Source organism: Pecten maximus, chromosome 14 (assembly GCF_902652985.1).
Source record: "Pecten maximus chromosome 14, xPecMax1.1, whole genome shotgun sequence".
Classification (NCBI taxonomy): domain Eukaryota; kingdom Metazoa; phylum Mollusca; class Bivalvia; order Pectinida; family Pectinidae; genus Pecten; species Pecten maximus.
Genome location: NC_047028.1, coordinates 34,720,688 through 34,742,902, shown reverse-complemented (window position 1 = coordinate 34,742,902; position 22,215 = coordinate 34,720,688). Strand labels below are relative to the sequence as shown.

At 37.5% G+C, this 22,215-nt stretch overlaps 3 protein-coding genes and 1 long non-coding RNA gene across 4 annotated transcripts in view; 3 read left to right on the top strand and 1 right to left on the bottom strand.

The window, feature by feature from the left end:
* LOC117341593 (cullin-4A-like) overlaps positions 1-6,434 on the top strand; it is a 28,187-nt gene extending 21,753 nt beyond the window's left edge. Inside the window, exon 21 of the mRNA XM_033903445.1 lies at positions 682-6,434. Within this exon, the coding sequence (XP_033759336.1) occupies positions 682-777 (96 nt within the window). The 3' untranslated portion in view covers positions 778-6,434. The remainder of the gene's footprint in view (positions 1-681) is intronic.
* Positions 6,435-8,049: 1,615 nt separating this feature from the next.
* LOC117341680 lies at positions 8,050-8,939 on the top strand. The gene is made up of 2 exons (XR_004535699.1): positions 8,050-8,155; positions 8,800-8,939. It is a non-coding gene; the product is annotated as an uncharacterized LOC117341680 (long non-coding RNA).
* Positions 8,940-11,237: 2,298 nt separating this feature from the next.
* LOC117342295 (centrosomal protein of 19 kDa-like) lies at positions 11,238-15,324 on the bottom strand. Its single transcript, XM_033904395.1, is given in 3 exon segments — positions 11,238-13,211; positions 13,314-15,188; positions 15,190-15,324. Coding segments are annotated over 2 exon segments (489 nt in total). The 5' UTR covers positions 15,319-15,324; the 3' UTR covers positions 11,238-13,211; positions 13,314-14,828.
* A 1,367-nt stretch (positions 15,325-16,691) lies between these two features.
* Positions 16,692-22,215, top strand: part of LOC117341983 (BRCA2-interacting transcriptional repressor EMSY-like) — a 30,468-nt gene continuing 24,944 nt past the window's right edge. Inside the window, 4 exon segments of the mRNA XM_033903897.1 lie at positions 16,692-16,792; positions 18,085-18,250; positions 19,928-20,002; positions 21,758-21,933. Coding sequence (XP_033759788.1) covers positions 18,090-18,250; positions 19,928-20,002; positions 21,758-21,933 — 412 coding nt within the window. The 5' untranslated portion in view covers positions 16,692-16,792; positions 18,085-18,089.

Here is a 22,215-nt window from a genome sequence, read left to right as displayed (position 1 = left end):
TTGCAAATTTCATAAGTAGCAAAATAACAAAATGGCTGATAGGTGGCCAATTTTGAATTTTGACTGTTGGTATAGATTGCTATTTCTGAAAGTACTGGAACAATATTTCTCAAACTTCATATGTAAGTTCCCATTAATACCTAGTTGTGCAATTGGAAATGATTGGAATAACAAAAGGACTGACATGCAGCCATCTTGGATTTAATACTTGAATTAAGTTTTTGTTATTTCTTGAAAAACATGTAAATTAATGAAATAATTACTGTTGAAATTTGTTCCTAATTTTCAAACAAGCCTTAATGAATCTAACCTAGTTTTCACATGTGGGATTCCTTTGGTCCCTACTTGTACTTGCTCAATTTGAGGCTGATCAGGAATACGAACAATTGCAAACATACAACTTGGACTTTAACAGTTGAAATTTGGTTTTGCTATTTCTCTGAAAGTTCTTCTTACATCTCTTAGATTTTATACATAGATTCCCATGGAAAAGAATAGAAAAGATGAGAAGCAATCAGTCTTATTTACCATAGATCCAAATAAGATCGTTCAGTGGTAGACACCAAGATCTGTCGAGGATCTCTTGTTTTATTGTACCAGCCATCCTGTGTACATGATATATTATAGCTACCCATCATATTGAAGATTCATTTCGACTTACTCTCAAATTTTATGTTTCAGCCTGCAGATCTGAAGAAAAGGATCGAAAGTTTGATTGACAGAGACTACATGGAACGTGATAAAGATAATCCAAATCAGTATCATTATGTTGCTTGATTCTTATGGACAAAATTAGATGGTGATAAAACATTTATTTGACAGAAGTTTTCTTCTGTGCTAAAAACACTTTGATGACAATGATTATTTCTGTCGGACAATGAGACAGATTGAATCTGCCCTATAAACAATATTGTCACAGTAATCTTTCTTGTCAGACAAACGTTCCAGTGATTCTGTGCGATCTGCATCATTTCAGTGCTAAGATTATTAAGGTGTGGATTTCTTGCATATTAGTGAAACAAAACACTGGAAAGTTGCAGATATTCATCGTTTTGTGATGTGTGACAGAACTTCAGATCACAGCTGGCAACCAGCACTCTGGGACCTCAGCAGGGGTATAAAATAATTTTCTTGATGTGTGGATAAAAAGTCTGAACCAGTTCAGGCAACACTGAACCAGTCAATACACTGAACCAGTCATACAAGTACACTGAACCAGTTATCACTGAACCAGTCAATACACTGAACCTGTCAATGCACTGAACCAGTCAATACACTGAACCAGTTATCACTGAACCAGTCAATACACTGAACCAGTTATCACTGAACCAGTCAATGCACTGAACCAGTCAATACACTGAACCAGTCAATACACTGAACCTGTTATCACTGAACCAGTCAATACACTGAACCAGTTATCACTGAACCAGTCAATACACTGAACCAGTTATCACTGAACCAGTCAATACACTGAACCAGTCAACACACTGAACCAGTCAACACACTGAACCAGTCAATACACTGAACCATTTCTCTTCCTTTTTTTTTACCAAATTATGCCATAAGTTAGTAAATACTGATAATTGGGTCTTGCTTGCAGCAACAATTCTGTGTGAGACCATGGCGGTGCCAGCAATTTTTAGTTTTGATCTGTTGTTCAAAAGTTAGATTACATAGTGGAATGTCAACTATCCAATCGTATGTAGAGTATTTCATTTCACTTTAGGTAAATGTACCTAAACGTACAATAGGGTAATGCAGTTATTTTCTTTTCAGTATTCAGCTTTCTCTTTAATTTTGTCTCAATATGTGACATAGTTCCTTCTCTGGGGATGCCTATTGTGGCAAGGACACTTGTAATAAACTCGAAATTGTTAAATAATTACGGGAACACTCAAGACATGTATTTATCTATAATTCTTATGTATGTGTTAATTCCAATAATGACTTAGTCCAAGAGCCATAAAACCTGGAAGACATTCTACAAATGATGGTAATGGCTGAACTTGAACTTAATAAAAACGATATATCTAGACCTAAATGCAATAGAGACAATAAACACTTTTGGACAAGTGTTACATATAATTATGTGTGATTCTTGTTTGTCCTATATCCTAGAGGTAAAATGCTGTTTTAGAGAACTTTTAAGTCATAATTAACTTTCAGCTGGTCAGTTTCACAACTAGAGTTGTATATTTCAGTGTTTTTTCAGCTGTGTTCTGATAAATTCCTCACTTGTAATGCACTACATTCATATAACTACAAATTTAACCTTTTTAAGGATGGGTTCCTTGTTTAAAGCCATTAAGATATATAAATCTTGAGATGGGCATGGTGCAACATCCACATAAATCATTGTATAATACACTGTACATGATGTTTTGGCCAATTTTTAAATATGAAGGATCTTTGTACAGTCAAGCTTTGTTATCTTAAACTCTGATAACTTGAATTCAGTTCCACCTGTAAATTATTTTATATAAATTATGCCTGGTTACCTCTTACGGTGAAATACTCATCTTAAAGTGTTTTCATGGCCCAGAGTTTGAGAGGTTGGACTGTATTTATTCATGTGACGAATTAACTTTTGAAGCGAACTTGGTATCCTCCTGTGAATGTTTTATTTAGTTGTTAATGGAGTAGGAAATTACAACCGTCACACTTCGACATTATCCTGGGCTGTTCTCTCGTGGTATCATGGTTAGTAAATATTTCATGTTACGTATTCACAAAATCCGTATCAGAAAGGAGAACGCAACTACTAAATTTATTTTTAGCTCACAAAGTACCAGTGAATTATACTCTGGTGAAGTATCCAGCATTAATCTGCCTGTCCATTAATTTTCAACTTCAATAAAACTTAAATTAACTGGGTACTGTATTTTGGCCAGGATGTACCTTTGGTGGAGTTCAATAAATTGTCCTCATATGTACACTATAAGTAAACATAATTATACATGCATGGATTAGTAATATCACCAGTGATGCTTGTATTATCATATTTATTTATTACAATGTAATTTAATTTATTCAAATTAAAAGAACTCTTCAAGTACATGGCCTTAATGCTACATGGATGAAATGCATTACAAAACTTAAATAACTTACTCTAAATAACACTTGGTTTTTCAAATTCAGCATCCTTGATTTGATACCATTGCATTTTTCAATTAATTTTCGATAATAATCTGGCACATCGCCATATATGGTTAGGTATATGATTTTGAAAGTTAAACACATTGAAGGAATCCATCGATTATCAACCATTATATGACAGAAAATGCTTTTCTAGACATAATCCTGAAAGCTAAGCAGTAATTTAGGAACTGACATCGTCACGACTTGTTGATGTACCAAAGATCACCTGTCCAGAATTGTGTTGTTAGCATTGTGGTCTGTTAGTTCATGAAGTGCTAAAAATTGTTCATATATGTGACCTTGACCTACAATCAATGTCACAGTGGTAAAAAAATGTCAAGGAAATAAATCTACATTCTCCAATGAAAATATGATGTTGTAGAGTCATAATATTTCAGTATGTTGTGCGGATCGGAATTGCAAATATTTAAAATCATATTGTGTAGAGGTCATTAGTCAATTGTTTTCAAAAGATGATGTATAATGTCCAGGGGCATCATACTGACATATGCTCTGTAGATCACCAATATTTCCTAATATATACTGTTTTAATTCAATGCTGGTCCAGGTCAAAGGTTAACATGTGTACAGGGTGAGATGCGAGATAGACCCAATCCAGCTACAAGCCTTTGAGTCTAACCTTACCGTCATACCATGCACATGATATGGGTCTTACCAAATTTGCTATGAAATTTCATTATATGGTATATAAACTGTCGTCCCGCTGGATGCCAAGTCCCACATAGAAAACTATGTACAATATTCATTTTCCATGGTTGTTTAAGTATCCGATTGACTGTCTTGGAATTTTATGGAAACTCGTCTCTTTCAGTCAATCTTAATACTGGGTTATGTAATGAAAGTGGACTGTTATTCAATATATTCAGCAATGAATGTTTAGATTATACAAGTTCTGGACCACCCTCCATACTCAAGGGGTTACAATCACAACCCAAAAGAGAACATTGTGATCGTAACCCCTGTAGTATTACGATCACAACCCAACATCATTGTGATCATAACCCCTGGAGTACGATCACAACCCTACATCATTGGGATCATAACCCCTGGAGTACGATCACAACCCTACATCATTGTGATTGTAACCCCTGGAGTATTACGATCACAACCCTAACATCATTGTGATCATAACCCCTGGAGTACGTTCACAACCCTACATCATTGTGATTATAGCCCCTGGAGTATAGAGGATGGCCGTAGACAAACCTATAGCTTAAATTTCTTCTAATTTGTACAAAATAACCAGTGGCACCTTCATTAAAGACTCTTATATTGGTCACATATGGCTTAGTTATTGTACAGTTTTCTAAATATGACCTGCACAAAGTGAGAGTGTGTGAGTGTATGTAGTAACTAGATTTTGGATGTTGAATGAGGTAAAAAGTATCTCAATACTGTATTAACATTAATTAAATCTGCAGAAAAATACATTACTCGCAGATGGTCTCTGAGAGACAAACTTTTATTTTCAAATTACACTTTTTTTTGTCTGAATGTGCTTAGTGTTGTACAACTCTTTTACAAAGCAGTGCAAGTTAAAAACCTAATTCTGGTTCATTTTCTTCTTAAACAGATTCCAGATTTTAAACATTTTTTATTTTTTTATTATAAAAAATGATTCGGAAAATTATCATTTTCTTTCTTGAAAAGTGAAAAGAAAATCTTGTACAATCTAAATGTAAGTACGGCCTGGGTACGTGATTTTGTTAGTGACAGTTATCTACTTTGTGTGTAGGACAACTGAGGCCGTTTTCTTCTTGTCTTAAGAATTAGAATTTGTACATATCAGATAAACAATGAATTTAGGTTATCCTATGAGAATACAGATGCTACACTGATGACGGTGTATACATCAGTTCTCACAAAAAATGCATAAAAGACATCCACAAATGAAAAAAAAGTAAAACGATCTCTTACAAGACCGAAAGATGAAAAACATAGAGGTAGGGCATAACTGAATTTCTTCAGGATCTACTGTTATTGTTAACTGTACCTACTTTAGCTCAGAATTTTGAAGGGTGGTCATAGCATAAAATATGTAACTTTTGGTATTGTGTGAACCAGAGTATTCTTGTTTTAAATCGATGTGATTTCTCTTATAAAGTCTCCTATTGTGGACAAGAGGGATAAGGAACCTTTAACACCTGTCAAATTGGAGAAAATTCTGATAATGCATTGTTTGGGAAGTTTCACAACATATTTGATAATACTTGAATTATTTTTACCTCACATGGCACAAAGTGCCAGTGAGCTAATGGAATGGTGCAGACAGAAGTGGTCATCCAGCGTCCATCTGTCTGCCCGTCAACTTGTAACTTCTATATAAGTACCTGGCTACTGAGATTTGGCCAGTAGGTACATTTTTTGTACCTGTGTTAGAATACATTAAAATTTCCTCAAATGAATGACCTTTAACTATTCTCAAGGTCAAAGGGATCAAATATGTTGGAAACTCCAAGAATCTTTTTAAGTTCCAGATGACCCAAATGCCTGATAATTTGCCAGCAGGATGAAGTGCTATAAGCTGTACTCATGTAGATGACCTTGACCTGTTTTCCAGGTCTACCGGGTCAAATATTGTTAACAATTCCAGAATCTTCTCAAGTTCCTTGTATGTATATGCTTGAGAAGGTAGTCGAATGTTATCAATAGGTCACTGTAACCAACCCTCAGGGGCCGTGATGTAGAGCCCAAAGTACCGGGAGTCAAATTTGCTGTTTCTTTAATTTCCTTGTTTAGACTCAGAGATGCTAGATCAAGTCAAATTCTCTTTAATCTCAACTCTTTTGTTGGTTTTTGACACAATTATTATATTATTGTTGGTCATGTTTTCAAAACAAAAGACCAATTGTAACTATTTATACGAGGACTCTGGTGACCATTAAGGCTCTTGGGCATCTCAATTTCCTCTGTGGTGAAATAAGACAGTTTGTTGTATAACGAATATTTCTGAAAATATTTTGGGAACTGAACCAAAAATTGAATTACTGGTATAAGAAGTATCTCTGAGAGAAGCCAGTAAATGAAGTGGCTGTCACTTACCTCAGAACAGGTATTTATACTTACCACAATCTTATATGTTTTTCTCTTTGTAGCTTTTATCTTTCTGAGAGAGATATCGGTCATGTACCTGCAGGACTGGCGTGGGTAGTAATTGTAGTCGTCTGTGCGAGAATGGTTGTTAGCTCACTGGAGTTTTGTGCTAAGTGATATTTTCAGGAATTGTATACATATGAAAACTATTGATCAGAAATAAAAAAAATATTTGAAATGCAGCGAAGGTTTTATTTCTTCATTGTTAAGTATGAAGTTAAGATGGCGTTACTGATGAAATATGACACAGCATCTCTTATCCAACAAAATTTTCTCTTTAAAAAGAAAACTGTAAAAACCCAGGTGTTGATCTTTGGTTTTATAGGTACCTAGGATCGAATGTTAATATGTAAAAACAAAGAATAACTTTGCAAAATCAAAATGCCGTTCCAGGAAACACAACTACCGGCATATATCATGAGCAATGACTTGCTATCCAGGGAAATACAACTGTATCATGGTTACAAGCTCTATCAAATTTCAGAGAGAGATCTGGACAAAAGTCAAATACCAAATAAAACAAAGGGCAATAACTTTGATTAATCAAAATGCCTCTTGGCAACACAACTATATTATCATGGTTATAAAGCCTTCTAGGTTTCAAAGAAATAGGTTGAAAATGTAGATCTCTGGACAAAAATCAATTACTGAAATAAACAAATGACAATTACTTAAAGAGATTAGTTAATATATATGTGGGCAATCTCTGGACAAACAAAAGTTTATGCCCACCGGATGGATGGAAGATGCCATACCATAATACTCCAACTAAATAGTACAGACACATAAGAATGGAAGTGGTCAACCAGTTTGACAGTTGAGGATGTATATTACTATTTCTCAGAAAGTGCCAATAGTACAATGTATCCATTATAATATTACCAAAATGGATAGAAGACTTGGGACAAGACTGATCAGGTTAATTATAAGAGATCTTCTGAAGGGATGGTAGACTGGATAAGAGGGAGAGGGTTGATTATAAGGGATGGGAGATTGAACAAGAGGGATATGATTGATTATAAGGGATGGGAGACTGGACAAGAGGGATAGGGTCGATTATAAGGGATGGGAGACTGGACAAGAGGGATAGGGTTGATTATAAGGGATGGTAGACTGGATAAGAGGGAGAGGGTTGATTATAAGGGATGGGAGACTGGACAAGAGGGATAGGGTTGATTATAAGGGATGGGAGACTGGACATGAGGGGTAGGGTTGATTATAAGGGATGGGAGACTGGACAAGAGGGATAGGATAGATTATAAGGGATGGTAGACTGGACAAGAGGGATAGGGTCGATTATAAGGGATGGGAGACTGGACAAGAGGGTTAGGGTTGATTATAAAGGATGGGAGACTGGACAAGAGGGATAGGGTCGATTATAAGGAATGGGAGACTGGACAAGAGGGAGACTGAACAAGAGGGAGAGGGTTGATTATAAGGGATTCTCACAAAGGGATGGGAGACTGGACAAGAGGGATTAGGGTTGATTATAAAGGGATGGGAGACTGGACAAGAGGGATAGGGTCGATTATCGGAATGGGAGACTGGACAAGAGGGAGACTGAACAGGAGGGTAGAGGGTCGATTATAATGGATGGGAAGACTGGAGCAAGAAGGGGATATGATCGATTATAAGGGATCGGAGACTGGAACAAGAGGGATAGGGAATTGATTAATGGGATCGGGAAGTAACTGGAACAAGAGTGATAGGGTCGATTATAAGGGATGGGAGACTGGACAAGAGTGGTAGGGTTGATTATAAGGGATGGGAGATTGAACAAGAGGGATATGATTGATTATAAGGGATGGGAGATTGAACAAGAGGGATAGGATTGATTATAAGGGATGGGAGACTGGACAAGAGGGATAGGGTTGATTATAAGGGATGGGAGACTGGACAAGAGGTATAGGGTCGATTATAAGGGATGGTAGACTGGACAAGAGGGATAGGATAGATTATAAGGGATGGGAGATTGAACAAGAGGGATAGGATAGATTATAAGGGATGGGAGACTGGATAAGAGGGAGAGGGTTGATTATAAGGGATGGGAGACTGGACAAGAGGGATAGGGTCAATTATAAGGGATGGGAGACTGGACAAGAGGGATAGGGTTGATTATAAGGGATGGGAGACTGGACAAGAGGGATAGGGTTGATTATAAGGGATGGGAGACTGGACAAGAGGGATAGGATAGATTATAAGGGATGGTAGACTGGACAAGAGGGATAGGGTCGATTATAAGGGATGGGAGACTGGACAAGAGGGTTAGAGTTGATTATAAAGGATGGGAGACTGGACAAGAGGGATAGGGTCGATTATAAGGAATGGGAGACTGGACAAGAGGGAGAGGGTTGATTATAAGGGATTCTCACAAAGGGATGGGAGACTGGACAAGAGGGTTAGGGTTGATTATAAAGGATGGGAGACTGGACAAGAGGGATAGGGTCGATTATAAGGAATGGGAGACTGGACAAGAGGGAGACTGAACAAGAGGGAGAGGGTTGATTATAAGGGATTCTCACAAAGGGATGGGAGACTGGAGAAGAGGGATAGGGTCGATTATAAGGGATGGGAGACTGAACAAGAGGGATAGGGTTGATTATAAGGGATGGGAGACTGGACAAGAGGGATAGGGTCGATTATAAGGGATGGGAGACTGGACAAGAGGGAGAGGGTTGATTATAAGGGATGGGAGACTGGACAAGAGGGTTAGGATTGATTATAAGGGATGGGAGATTGAACAAGAGGGATATGATTGATTATAAGGGATGGGAGACTGGACAAGAGGGATAGGGTTGATTATAAGGGAAGGGAGACTGGACAAGAGGGTTAGGATTGATTATAAGGGATGGTAGACTGGATAAGAGGGAGATGGTTGATTATAAGGGATGGGAGATTGAACAAGAGGGATATGATTGATTATAAGGGATGGGAGACTGGACAAGAGGGATAGGGTTGATTATAAGGGATGGGAGACTGGACAAGAGGGATAGGGTCGATTATAAGGGATGGGAGACTGGATAAGAGGGAGAGGGTTGATTATAAGGGATTCTCACAAAGGGATGGGAGACTGGAGAAGAGGGATAGGGTCGATTATAAGGGATGGGAGACTGAACAAGAGGGATAGGGTTGATTATAAGGGATGGGACACTGGACAAGAGGGATAGGGGTCGATTATAAAGGGATTGGGAAGACTGGACAAGAGGGAGAGGGTTGATTATAAGGGATGGGGAGACTGGTACAATGAGGGTTAGGATTGATTATAAGGGATGGGAGATTGAAACAAGAGGGATATGGAATTGATTATAGGATAGGAGACTGGACAAGAGGGATAGGGTTGTGATTATAAGGGAAGGGAGACTGGACAGAGGGTTAGGATTGATTATAAAGGGATGGTAGACTGGATAAGAGGGAGATGGTTTGATTATAAGGGATGGGAGACTGCACAAGAGGGAGAGGGTCGATTATAAGGGATGGGAGACTGGACAAGAGGGATAGGGTTGATTATATGGGATGGGAGACTGGACAAGAGGGAGAGGGTCGATTATAAGGGATGGGAGACTGGACAAGAGGTATAGAGTTGATTATAAGGGATGGGAGACTGGACAAGAGGGATAGGGTTGATTATAAGGGATGGAGACTGGACAAGAGGGATAGGATTGATTATAAGGGATGGGAGATTGGACAAGAGGGGTAGGGTCGATTATAAGGGATGGGAGATTGGACAAGAGGGAGAGGGTTGATTATAAGGGATGGGAGACTGGACAAGAGGTTTAGGGTTGATTATTAGGGATGGGAGACTGGACAAGAGGGATAGGGTCGATTATAAGGGATGGGAGACTGGACAAGAGGGTTAGGGTCGATTATAAGGGATGGGAGACTGGACAAGAGGGTTAGGATTGATTATAAGGGATGGGAGACTGGAACAAGAGGGATATGATTGATTATAAGGGATGGGAGACTGGACAAGAGGGAGAGGGTCGATTATAAGGGATGGGAGACTGGACAAGAGGGATAGGGTTGATTATATGGGATGGGAGACTGGACAAGAGGGAGAGGGTCGATTATAAGGGATGGGAGACTGGACAAGAGGTATAGAGTTGATTATAAGGGATGGGAGACTGGACAAGAGGGAGAGGGTTGATTATAAGGGATGGGAGACTGGACAAGAGGTTTAGGGTTGATTATAAGGGATGGGAGACTGGACAAGAGGGATAGGGTCGATTATAAGGGATGGGAGACTGGACAAGAGGCTTAGGGTCGATTATAAGGGATGGGAGACTGGACAAGAGGGTTAGGATTGATTATAAGGGATGGGAGATTGAACAAGAGGGATATGATTGATTATAAGGGATGGGAGACTGGACAAGAGGGATAGGGTTGATTATAAGGGATGGGAGACTGGACAAGAGGGTTAGGATTGATTATAAGGGATGGGAGACTGGATAAGAGGGATAGGGTCGATTATAAGGGATGGGAGACTGGACAAGAGGGTTAGGATTGATTATAAGGGATGGGAGACTGAACAAGAGGGATATGATTGATTATAAGGGATGGGAGACTGGACAAGAGGGTTAGGATTGATTATAAGGGATGGGAGACTGGACAAGAGTGGTAGGGTTGATTATAAGGGATGGGAGATTGAACAAGAGGGATAGGATTGATTATAAGGGATTGGAGATTGGACAAGAGGGTTAGGGTCGATAATAAGGGATGGGAGACTGGACAAGAGGGATAGGATTGATTATAAGGGATGGGAGACTGGACAAGAGGGAGAGGGTCGATTATAAGGGATGGGAGACTGGACAAGAGGTTTAGGGCCTGACAATAAGGGATCCTCACAAAGGGATGGGAAACATGAGAAGAGGATAGGGTTGATTATTACGGGTCCTCTGAAGGGTTGAGGGATAATTACATGTATAAGAGCTCCCTCCATGCACGGGACACTTGCTACTTTTAATATAAAACAAAATCATAATAATATGTGTAAATCAAATTTAAATATATTCTTTATTGATTCTTGATCTATTAGTAGGAGTATAAAAACAAGTTACATGTATATTGAAACAATTCTTTGAGTACATTTTGTGATATACAACAAGCCTACTGGTTATTGCTGAAGCAATACATGTACTCTACCAGTCCAAGCTAAAATTAGTAACCAAGACCTTGACCCAAAAAATGTGAAACTCAAACTTTTCTGAGATATTATATACGGTATGTACTGGTATGTACATAGATGGACGGAGGAGGAATCCTATAATTCTGTTACTGGTTAATTATTGCTAAAGCAATACATGTACCCTACCGACCCAAGCTAAAATTAGTAACGGTGACCTTGACCCAAAAAAATGTGAAACTCAAACTTTTCTTATATATTACATATGTACCGGTATGTACACAAAATGGACAGAGAGGAATCCTATAGTCCCCCCTGGTTTCACCAGCAGTAGGGGATTAATTATGATCCCCTGAAAAATAGACAGGAGCAAATAGTTTCTGTTTCATTTTTACATGTAACATTTTGATTACATCTTTTATGTAGCTTATTTAAACAATGATATCCTAACCAACCATGGTGAGGTAAATTATACTTTTACCAGCAGTCTTCTGCAGTGTACATAGATGGGAAACTGAATTTCATAAAATAGTCAAGGGTAATGATAATGACCATGAAATATTTTTCAACCTCTTAAACAATAAACATTTCATCACGTTTCAGACCTCAGACCTATTAAATGATTTTTTGTGCAAGTCAAGAAATTTATTAAAATCATTCTAAGCCATTATACTTTTATAATAGTTGATGATAAAACAAGAAAAATGTGAGATTCTGACCCATTTTGATGTCTACATTTCCTTGAGAACAATGAATTGTCCAAGTATGAGTTAGCAGATGAAATCCTACGTGATCCCAGTATGTAGTATATGACAGATTTAGCACCAAATAAATGTATTACATTTCATGAGTGAAAAGATGACATGGTTCCGCACCTTAATATAACATCAGACACAATGATTGCTAACCACTTTAATTTCCTGTATATTACCTGCACCAATAGCCTACCTATGAGTAATATGATATGTAGCCTGCAAGCTATACATATGGTGTATTGATGAGAATGTATATGTAAACCAAATTGGACATTGTATATTCAATCCTTTTTTATGGCCGCAAGAATTGATCTTAACAAATGGTTTTTTTTTTAGTTTTGTCCGAGTTGTACTGTAGGAAAAATTATAAAAATGGTGATTCCTCTCTGAAATGAAAATATTAAAGTTATTCTCATTTCTTATTTGTATCTGGTGTTTTTGTGTTAACCAGGAAACAAATAAAAACATATAGTATTTTTTCCACATTTACATATAAAATCCCACAGAAAAATTCCCCAGACATAAAAAATGAATGTATATCCTGTAGGATATACTCATTATCCCGCATGATATACTCAGTATCCCGCAGGATATACTCGGTATCCCGTAGGATATACTCGGTATCCCGTAGGATATACTCTGTATCTCGTAGGATATACTCAGTATCCTGTAGGATATACTCAGGAAATTACTGTAATGGTACAAGGACTTGGCTTGGTACACTGTCTCTACAAGAATATCCTCAGAGTCTTCTGTACTGACTGATAAATGTAGCTAGCAGTTTGCCTGATTATCAAGTTCTATTTGTGATATTCTAGAGACAGCAGATGGATTTCTGGTGAAACACTTAAAAACTGTTTTATATTTTGACATGAAGGAATATTTTTTTTTAATTAATTGTCCTTGACAAAAGTGGTTAGATTTCTGTGTTGATGTGCCATTAAGAGTATAATAACTAACCTGGTTAACGAGTATACTTAAACTAGATCTAGAATACTTACAAGATATAATAAAACCTGGTTTGTTTGATGACTGACCAGAATTAAAATAACCTGATTAGAAGACTAGCTAGATATAATATTAACCTGGTTAGTTGAAGTACTTACCAGATATATTAACCTGGTTAGCTGGAGTACTTACCAGATATATTAACCTGATTAGCTGGAGTACTTACCAGATATATTAACCTGGTTAGTTGGAGTACTTACCAGATATATTAACCTGGTTAGCTGGAGTACTTACCAGATATATTAACCTGATTAGCTGGAGTACTTACCAGATATATTAACCTGGTTAGTTGGAGTACTTACCAGATATATTAACCTGGTTAGTTGGAGTACTTACCAGATATATTAACCTGGTTAGTTGGAGTACTTACCAGATATATTAACCTGGTTAGCTGGAGTACTTACCAGATATATTAACCTGATTAGCTGGAGTACTTACCAGGTATTTTAACCTGGTTAGCTGGAGTACTTACCAGATATATTAACCTGGTTAGCTGGAGTACTTAGCAAATATATTAACCTCGTTACTTGGAGTACTACCAGATATTTTAACCTGGTTAGTTGGAGTACTGACCAGACATAACATTAACCTGGTTTAATTTGTAAACCAGAGTTAAATAAATAGATAAACTGTAAGTATTATATACAAACATCAATGAAATATAAAAAGACATATTTAAAAAAAAAACAGCTTTAAGAAGTGCAATATATATATATAATTGCATCTAATTTCAATTTGTAATCTTATATCACAACCAAAGGCAAACTATATATCCAGTCAGCATGACACTAAATGGTATATCCATATGTCAACTAATTACTGGCAGAATAGAGGTAAATAATTTCAGACACAGAATATTAAATTAAAATAGTAACGGAAAAATAGAAACACACTTTACACCTTAACAAAAAATGTTAAAATAAAAATGAAAAGAATTTGAAAGATGAAATGTTATGTACATCAATATCTACCACACAACTGGCATTTTCTACAATGACTATGCAGCTGTCATAAATATCATAAGACAAAAGTGCAAAAACATTGTGACGTCATAAATAATTCATGTCGTCAAGATAAATATATGACAATGCACATTGTCAAAATAAATATATGACGATGCACAATTGTCTATCTATAGAAAATTCATCTTACTATTTGATTCAAAATTCACTGGTCTTATATGGACATTAATTGAAATTTTTACCTTTACTTTCATCAATATGACTCAGTAATATATGATAAATTACTGAACGAATTTAATAAATTCCTTGTGACATATCAAGTTTAAACTCATCTATATGGAATAATGGATCTTACTGTACCAAGAAACAATGTATGTTAATTATGCACATATAATATTCATCAAAGCAATATCATCTTGAAAAATTGAATGTCAGTTTAAATAAGCATTTTCAATACTTTTAGTTAGTATCAAAATGGAGTAGTTTTTCCCCTCCAACTCTAATCACCCCACTTTAGAGTATTTGTAAGCCAACTGTGTACGTACTATGTTGAATATCATATTTTCTGTAATTTTCATTTTCTTTGCAAACAATTATAATAATATATCAACTTCTCCAGTTTCTAAATAATGGGATAAAGTTTATATCAATTGTTGTCTAGATCTTGAGATTAGGCTATTGCTGTTTTAAATTGAGAACATATTAGCCAGTAGTGGTCAGCAAATCTAAAACCTAAAAACTTTCGTCTTCTGAATTATCGTCCCATTCACAGGATTCTACTGCACCATCAAAGCTAACTTCCTTGTCATATTCAAATCCATCGTCTCCAGGTTTTATTCGATTTTTCTCAAATGTATTGTCCATCACAGCTTTCTTTCGATTAAGTGTCTCAGGATCAACCTTATTCAAATCTTCTTCAGGATCAAGTTTATCAAGATCTGCATTTCGAGCTAGGCTAGCCTCCAGACTCATTCCTTTCATCTTATCACTGATGATGGTAATGAGGCGTTCTAACTGGCTTTTGGGAAGAGAATGGACATATTTTTTGTGACGAGGATTTGTCAACAGTTCTTCAACTGCCCTGTCAATACTAGGAATTTTTAGTGAAATTTCTCAAAGGCATGGATCTACGTCGAAGTTTCCCATCTTTTTCATAGCTGATGATAATGCAGGGTGGATCAAACTTTATTCCACACTTCTTCACTTCAATTCCATTCTCCATATTTTTTTCTTAAAAGGAAAACAAGATTCCATTAATAGCGATTCCATATATCACAAGTTAAACATTTAGATCTAAATACTGTAGTTTTTGACTTTCCATTCATCAACAACAGCTGCAGTAAAATATACAAAATTGAAAATATAAACAGTAATCATGATCATCTAACTGATCAATATTATCTTGTAACAGGAGAGGAGAAAATGTAGCGGTCAGACCGGGATTCATACCCGGGACCTCCGAACACTAGCCGGATGCTCTACCAATTGAGCTACCCGGTCACCGAAGATCGACCCAGTCCAGTCCCGCTACACACCTCCCTCCTTTTTTCCAAGTCTTCGCCCTCGAAGACACACGAGACCCTTATACCACCACCGTGGGTATTTAAGTTGGGCGCCAATTTTGAAACAGGAGAGGAGAAAATGTAGCGGTCAGACCGGGATTCGAACCCGGGACCTCCGAACACTAGCCGGATGCTCTACCAATTGAGCTACCTGGTCACCGATGATCGACCCAGTCCAGTCCCGCTACAATCTATTGCCATGCGTGTCCCACAGGTATTGGACTCGTCTGTCAATACACTCAATATATAATCAAGATTACATTGACAGACAGGTCTAATACTGGTTTATGGGACTAAATGGGTTTTTGAGTGAATCAATATATATTTTATCCATATATGTAAGGTAGGTTGTGTTATATCACTCCGGACCCGACTATTTTATATACTGGTATATAGTATACACCAAAATCGAGACTAAACGGTGTCAGAATTCCGCGATACTGTTGCTGTATTATTGCTATGCCAGCAGCTGTTGCGACTTCTCCTATAGGAAATAAGAGCAAGTATACAAAGTAGTTGTCAAAGTATTCAATATTGTTGGAGTTGTATTAATAACTGAACCTGTTCAAACAAATTAATTACGATCAAACAACAGAAAATACACAGTTAATCGTAAATAATCCTCATTAAACTCACATTATTATTCTCTGGGTTTTTTCGGAATAATCATCTTATGTCCCTGCCATAACTATGAAATTCGGGACCAAAGTTGAAATCAAACGTGCTCTTTTAAAATTTCAGATAGCCTTATAAGTAGCAAAATGCAAAGTGTCCTCCATATTGAAACAAATATTAGGAGCATGCGCAGTACATCTTCTGCTTTTTGCAGTAAAAAGTATCTGATAATAAACTTTAAACATATTGTTTTCGTGCATTGTTTTGACATCTTTACCGCCACTGTTAATCTTTAAAAAATAATTTATTGTAATAGTAAGCCAAAGTACAGAGAATATGTGTAATTTTGTTTTATTTAACTAATACAAATTTCATTAAATGACTACTTTTTCCTTTTATAGACATGCGCAATCGTCACCCGCCATTTCAACATGGAGGTCATGTAGATTTGTGTGGACACAGTGGATGAAAAATCGGAAGATTTCTCCTTAATTCCAGTATATTTTGATTGCAGAACGGGTAATTATACCGTATATAACCACAAATAATAATATTAATGAAGCATGCTTACGCTTCTAATCCGGCAGTTTGGATAATCGTTAGAAATAAAGCAGTTGTCGGACCACACTCTTTTTTCCCCCATTCATATCCGAATCAAGCTGCGTGCGTTAGTCTCTGTTTGTCAGGACCGCTAGACATTACAGACCCTATTAGTCGTCATGAGCCCATACTTTGTGTAAGGACCAGATCTGAACAAAGTCATGGTTGTAAAAGTAACGAGTGGCTTGCTCAATCTGGGGTTGAGGATGTGGTCATATAATTTTGACTACACGCGTATATTTACCGGCGGAAATTTAAAGCGATGGTCTATACGGACGGAATAGAGCACGGAAATGGGTGTTTGGGGTAAATACATTTATCCATGTAAGGTAGATGTTATTCACCTGATTTTATTGTATTTACACGAAAATTTTAGCAACGCCAAACGGTGTCGGAGAATTCCACGTTTCCATACAGTAGACTATTAAGTAGTGCGGTCTGGTCCTGCATCAGACATGGTATCTCTGGCTACTCTGCCAAAAGTATTGCATCACTTTTTGGTGCTTTCCAACGTGCAAAGAATTCTTATATTTTTGCATTCATTACAAAATAAATGTGAGCTGGAAAAAAGTTTTTTAAGGGTTATGTTTAAAGTGATTTTGACTAATTTTAGAAACAAGGCTATACCTCAATTGGCATACAATAGGCAAGTTATTATTATTACATTATATACAAGTTTGTGGTTTTCCCCAACCTGATATAGGAGAATGTGTTGATCATCGGCAACCAATTAGCTCAGTGCTACATTTTCTCCTGTTGCATAATTGGCGAGCTTGCCTACCCTTGTTTAAAGCATCGTGAGTATGCTTAGCAAGGGAATGTCCTAACTTGTGGTCTTCAGAGGCAAAGACTTGAAAAAAAGGAGGGGGAATGTAGCGGAACTGGACTGGGTTGATCATCGGCGACCAGGTAGCTCATTGCTAGAGTGTCCATTTAGAGTTCAGAGGGTCCCGGGTTTGAACCCTGTACACATCGAAAAAATGGACAACGAATCTTGACATTCTTGTGAATTGGTGGATAGAATGATTTTGATGGGGTGATCCACCAGACCAGAGACACCAAAGGGATATTTGTGTTTATGGAGAAGATACAACTCTATCATATATATATGCAGTGATAGCATCCTTGAGGTTTCATGGTCTATATTTCAGTTCAGTGTTTATCTATTTGAACTACAGTCCTTGATATATATATATTTTTTATCATTTCAGATAAAATGTGGCCAATGTTGCTGGACATGTCCCGGGATGAATGTAAGCGCATCCTGAGGCGCCTTGAGCTGGAAGCCTATTCTTCACTTGTATCGGCATTCAGGGCACAGGGTGATCTCAACAAAGAAAAGAAAAGGATACTGCAAGACCTGCAGCAAAATCTCAGGTTTGTCATCAGGATGAGATTAAAATATGGCATATTTAAACATTTGTTTTGTTTCTGAAATTTTACAAAAGCAAAACTTACAAAATCTCAGGTTTGTCATCAGGATGAGATTAAAAATATGGCATATTTAAAAAAAAATTCTTGTTTCTGAAATTTTACAAAAGCAAAACTTACAAAATCTCAGGTTTGTCATCAGGATGAGATTAAAAATATGGCATATTTAAACAAATTTTCTTGTTTCTGAAATTTTACAAAAGCAAAACTTATCCTGTAATTTCATGTTTTAAATAAGTTGTCCACATCATAAGAAACATGAAAGCATGACCAATTCAAGAAAGCTGCCATTACGACAAAATGACAAAATACCATGGAGGAGGATTCTCTCCCCCAAACAAAGAATGTCATGACTCAATAGTTACATGTCTGTAGACATCCTTTGGACAGTTTGTAAAATAAGAAACGATTCGGTAGACATATATTTAATGATCTTTATAATGTTTTCATTTATATAAAGATATGGAATATTTTATTAGCTCACCTGGTCCGAAGGATCAAGGTGAGCTTATGCCGTACCGTCGTACCACTGATCAGAATTTGACGAAATTTTGTCAGAAGCATCCCTATGGGGTGTGGACTCAAAATTGTACAAATGGTGGGGCTGACCCCCCAGAGGCCTGAGGGGCGGGGCCAAAAGGGGTCAATTGGGCTATATTGATATAAACGACTTCTTCTCTGAAACTGAGCAATGGATATTGCTCATATTTGCCTAGTAGCATCACTATGGGGTGGGGATTCAAAATTGTACAAATGGTGAGGCTGACCCCACGGGCACCTGAGGGGCGGGGCCAAGAGGGGTCAATTTGGCTAAATTGATATGAACAACTTCTCCTTTGAAATCAAGCAATAGATATTGCTCGTATTTGACTGTGAGCATCCTTTGGGGTCAGGGTTCAAAATTGTACAAATGGTTGGGCCGACCACCCTGGGTGCTGAGGGGCGGGGCCAAAAGGGGTCAATTTGGCTAAATTGATATGAACAATTTATCCTCTGAAACCAAGCAATAGATTTTGCTCATATTTGACTGTGAGCATCCCTTTGGGGCCGGGATTCAAAATTGTACAAGTGGTGGGCCCGACCTACCTGGGGCCTGAGGGGCGGGGCCAAAAGGGGTCAATTTGGCTTAATTGATATAAACAACTTCTTCTCTGAAACTAAGCTATGGATATCGCTGATATTTGCCTGGTACAACCCCCGGGGTAGGGATTCAAAACTATAAATGACAGAGCTGACCCCCGGGGAGCTAAGAGGCTAACAACTTCTTCTCTGAAACTAAGCAATGGATATCACTCACATTTGTATGGTAGCATGGTCATGGGGTGGGGATTCAAAATTGTACACATTTTGGGGTTGAAAGGTTAATAAAGTGTTTTTGTTCCTACCTTGAATATAGTTGAACTTTATTGTTTTTCTGACGGCTGAAACCTCAATGGCAAGTGACTAGCCCTGGACTAGTATTGCTGTAATTTAATACCCAAAGCTGAAGATCTTGTAGTCATTTGTGATTGGCTAGTGGAGTCAAATACTGTGTTGAAAGCGGCCATGTTTCATATAATAATCCTGACAGGTCAACTGTTGTACCAATAAGGGAAGATTATTTTACAAAAAAATTGTTTACAGCATATCGACTGAGAGACACCGCGCAGAAGTACGAAGGGCCATCAATGATGAAAAACTCTCTACAATTGCTGACAGGTAAACTTTTTAGAATTTTTACAGTGCCTTCAGAACTCCTCAACAGATTTTGTTCATGTTAACACCGTAGTAGCAATACCAAGATCTTTTCAAAAGAGTGTGTGCATTCATGCCTTACAGACAATTTCTGGTTTTTAGGTCACCTGAGACAAAGTCTCAAGTGACCTATTCTAATCCCCTTTTGTCCGTCGTCATCCGTCGTGCGTCGTCCGTCCGTAAACAATTTACATTTTCGACTTCTTCTCCAAAACCCACAAACCAAATTCTATGAAATTTGGCAGGAAGCTTCTATGGCTAAAGGTCAACCAAAATTGTAAATTATATGGTCCCCACCCCCCAGGGGCCTGAGGGGCGGGGCCAAAAAGGGTCAAATTGACTAAAACTTCAAAAATCTTCTTCTCTACTCTCAGATATGCTGGAATCAAACACTCTTCATAGATGGAAGGGTCTTAAGGTGCTTTACCAAAATTGTAAATTTCATGACCCAGGGGTTTCACGTTTGCCCCTGGGGAGGGGCTAAACTTTACTATAGTTTATATAGGGAAATCACATTTTTGACTTGAATTTATTTTATTTCTATTGGAATTCATTCTAATTTTGTAAACATTGTCAGCATGGGATGACAGTTTGATGGCATGCACATGTTGGCCCTGACTGACCCCCAGGGGCTGATGGGCAGGGCTTAAAAGGGCCAAATTGACTGAAATTTCAAAAATCTTCTTCTCTATACTATCAGATATGATAGAATCAAATACACTTCATAGATGGCAGGGTCTGAAGGTGCTTTACCAAAATTGTGAATTTCATGACCCTGGGGTCTCAAGTTAGCTCCTTGGGCGGGGGTAAACTTTACTATAGTTTATATAGGGAAATAACATTTTTGACTTTTATTTGTTTCGGAATTCATTCTAATTTTGTAAACATTGTCAGCATGGGATGACAGTTTGATGGCATGCACATGTTGGCCCTGACTGACCCCCCCGGGGCTGATGGACGGGGCTAAAAAGGGTCAAATTGACTGAAATTTCAAAAATCTTCTTCTCAAGACTGAAATAAGGTGGAATCAAATACTCTTTATAGTAATTGAAGGGTCTTATGGTGCTTTATTGAAATTTTAAATTTCCTGACACTGGGGTCACAAGTTTGCCCCTGGGGAGGGGGTAAATTTTACTATTGTTTATATAAGGAAATCACATTTTTGACTGATTTGTTTTGATTTCTATTGAAATTCATTCTGGTTAACATTTTCAGCATGGAATGGAAGTTTGATAATATGCATATGTTGGCCCTGACTGACCCCTAGGGGCTGATAGGGGGGGCAAAAAGGGTCAATTAAATAAACTGAAATATTTCAAATCTCAGTTGACTGTTAATGCCCATGGGCCTCTTGTTAAATTTAATGATATTTTGGACTTAATTTTTTCTATCAGAACTCATTTTAATTTTTTTGTTAGTTTCTGGAAAGCTTCTAAGTCCATACTATTATGGAATCATTAGTGCTGTAGGTATACTTAGTTAAATGACAATTGCGCATTGAAAATATTGGGATTTTTTTTCTGAATTTCCCATATATTGAAGCTATTCTTTGGACTGCTGTTGGATTTATTTTGGAATTTGTTTGAACTTCAGATGTTCAGTGTTCGTATATAAGGTGCAATAATTAAGAGATTGTACTCCTAAAATGGTACTGCAAGCATCTTGTGAGGTTTACAATCATTGTTGTTCACATTTTCCTTTGTTCACATTTTCCTTTAGTATGGCTGGGCCTAACACCGAGTCCGAGTGGCTGATAGAAGGTCGTAGACTGATCCCTTTGATGCCACGGCTTGTACCACAGACAGCGTTCACTGTCACGGCCAATCATGCAGCTAATATACAGGCAGAGAAAAATGCCAGCATGCCTAGTCCCTCGCATACTGGAAACAAAGATGGTGAGTTTACTTCACACCTTTATTGCTAGTAATAGTGTATTCTAATTAGTGATGAAACAGTTTTGATAAACAGTCAATGAGGTTGGAGATTTATTTGCAACTATCAATGGCTAAGTTCCTTTTAAAATCTAGTCAACAGTAAAATTAAGAAATGAACATCCTTGACCTAGGTCACAGGATTCAAATAAACATCAATAATCAACCAAGTTGTGATATTGGTCCAGTAGCATGGTGTCATGCAGAGCTAACAAGATTGTTCAAAGTAATGACCTTGACCTACTT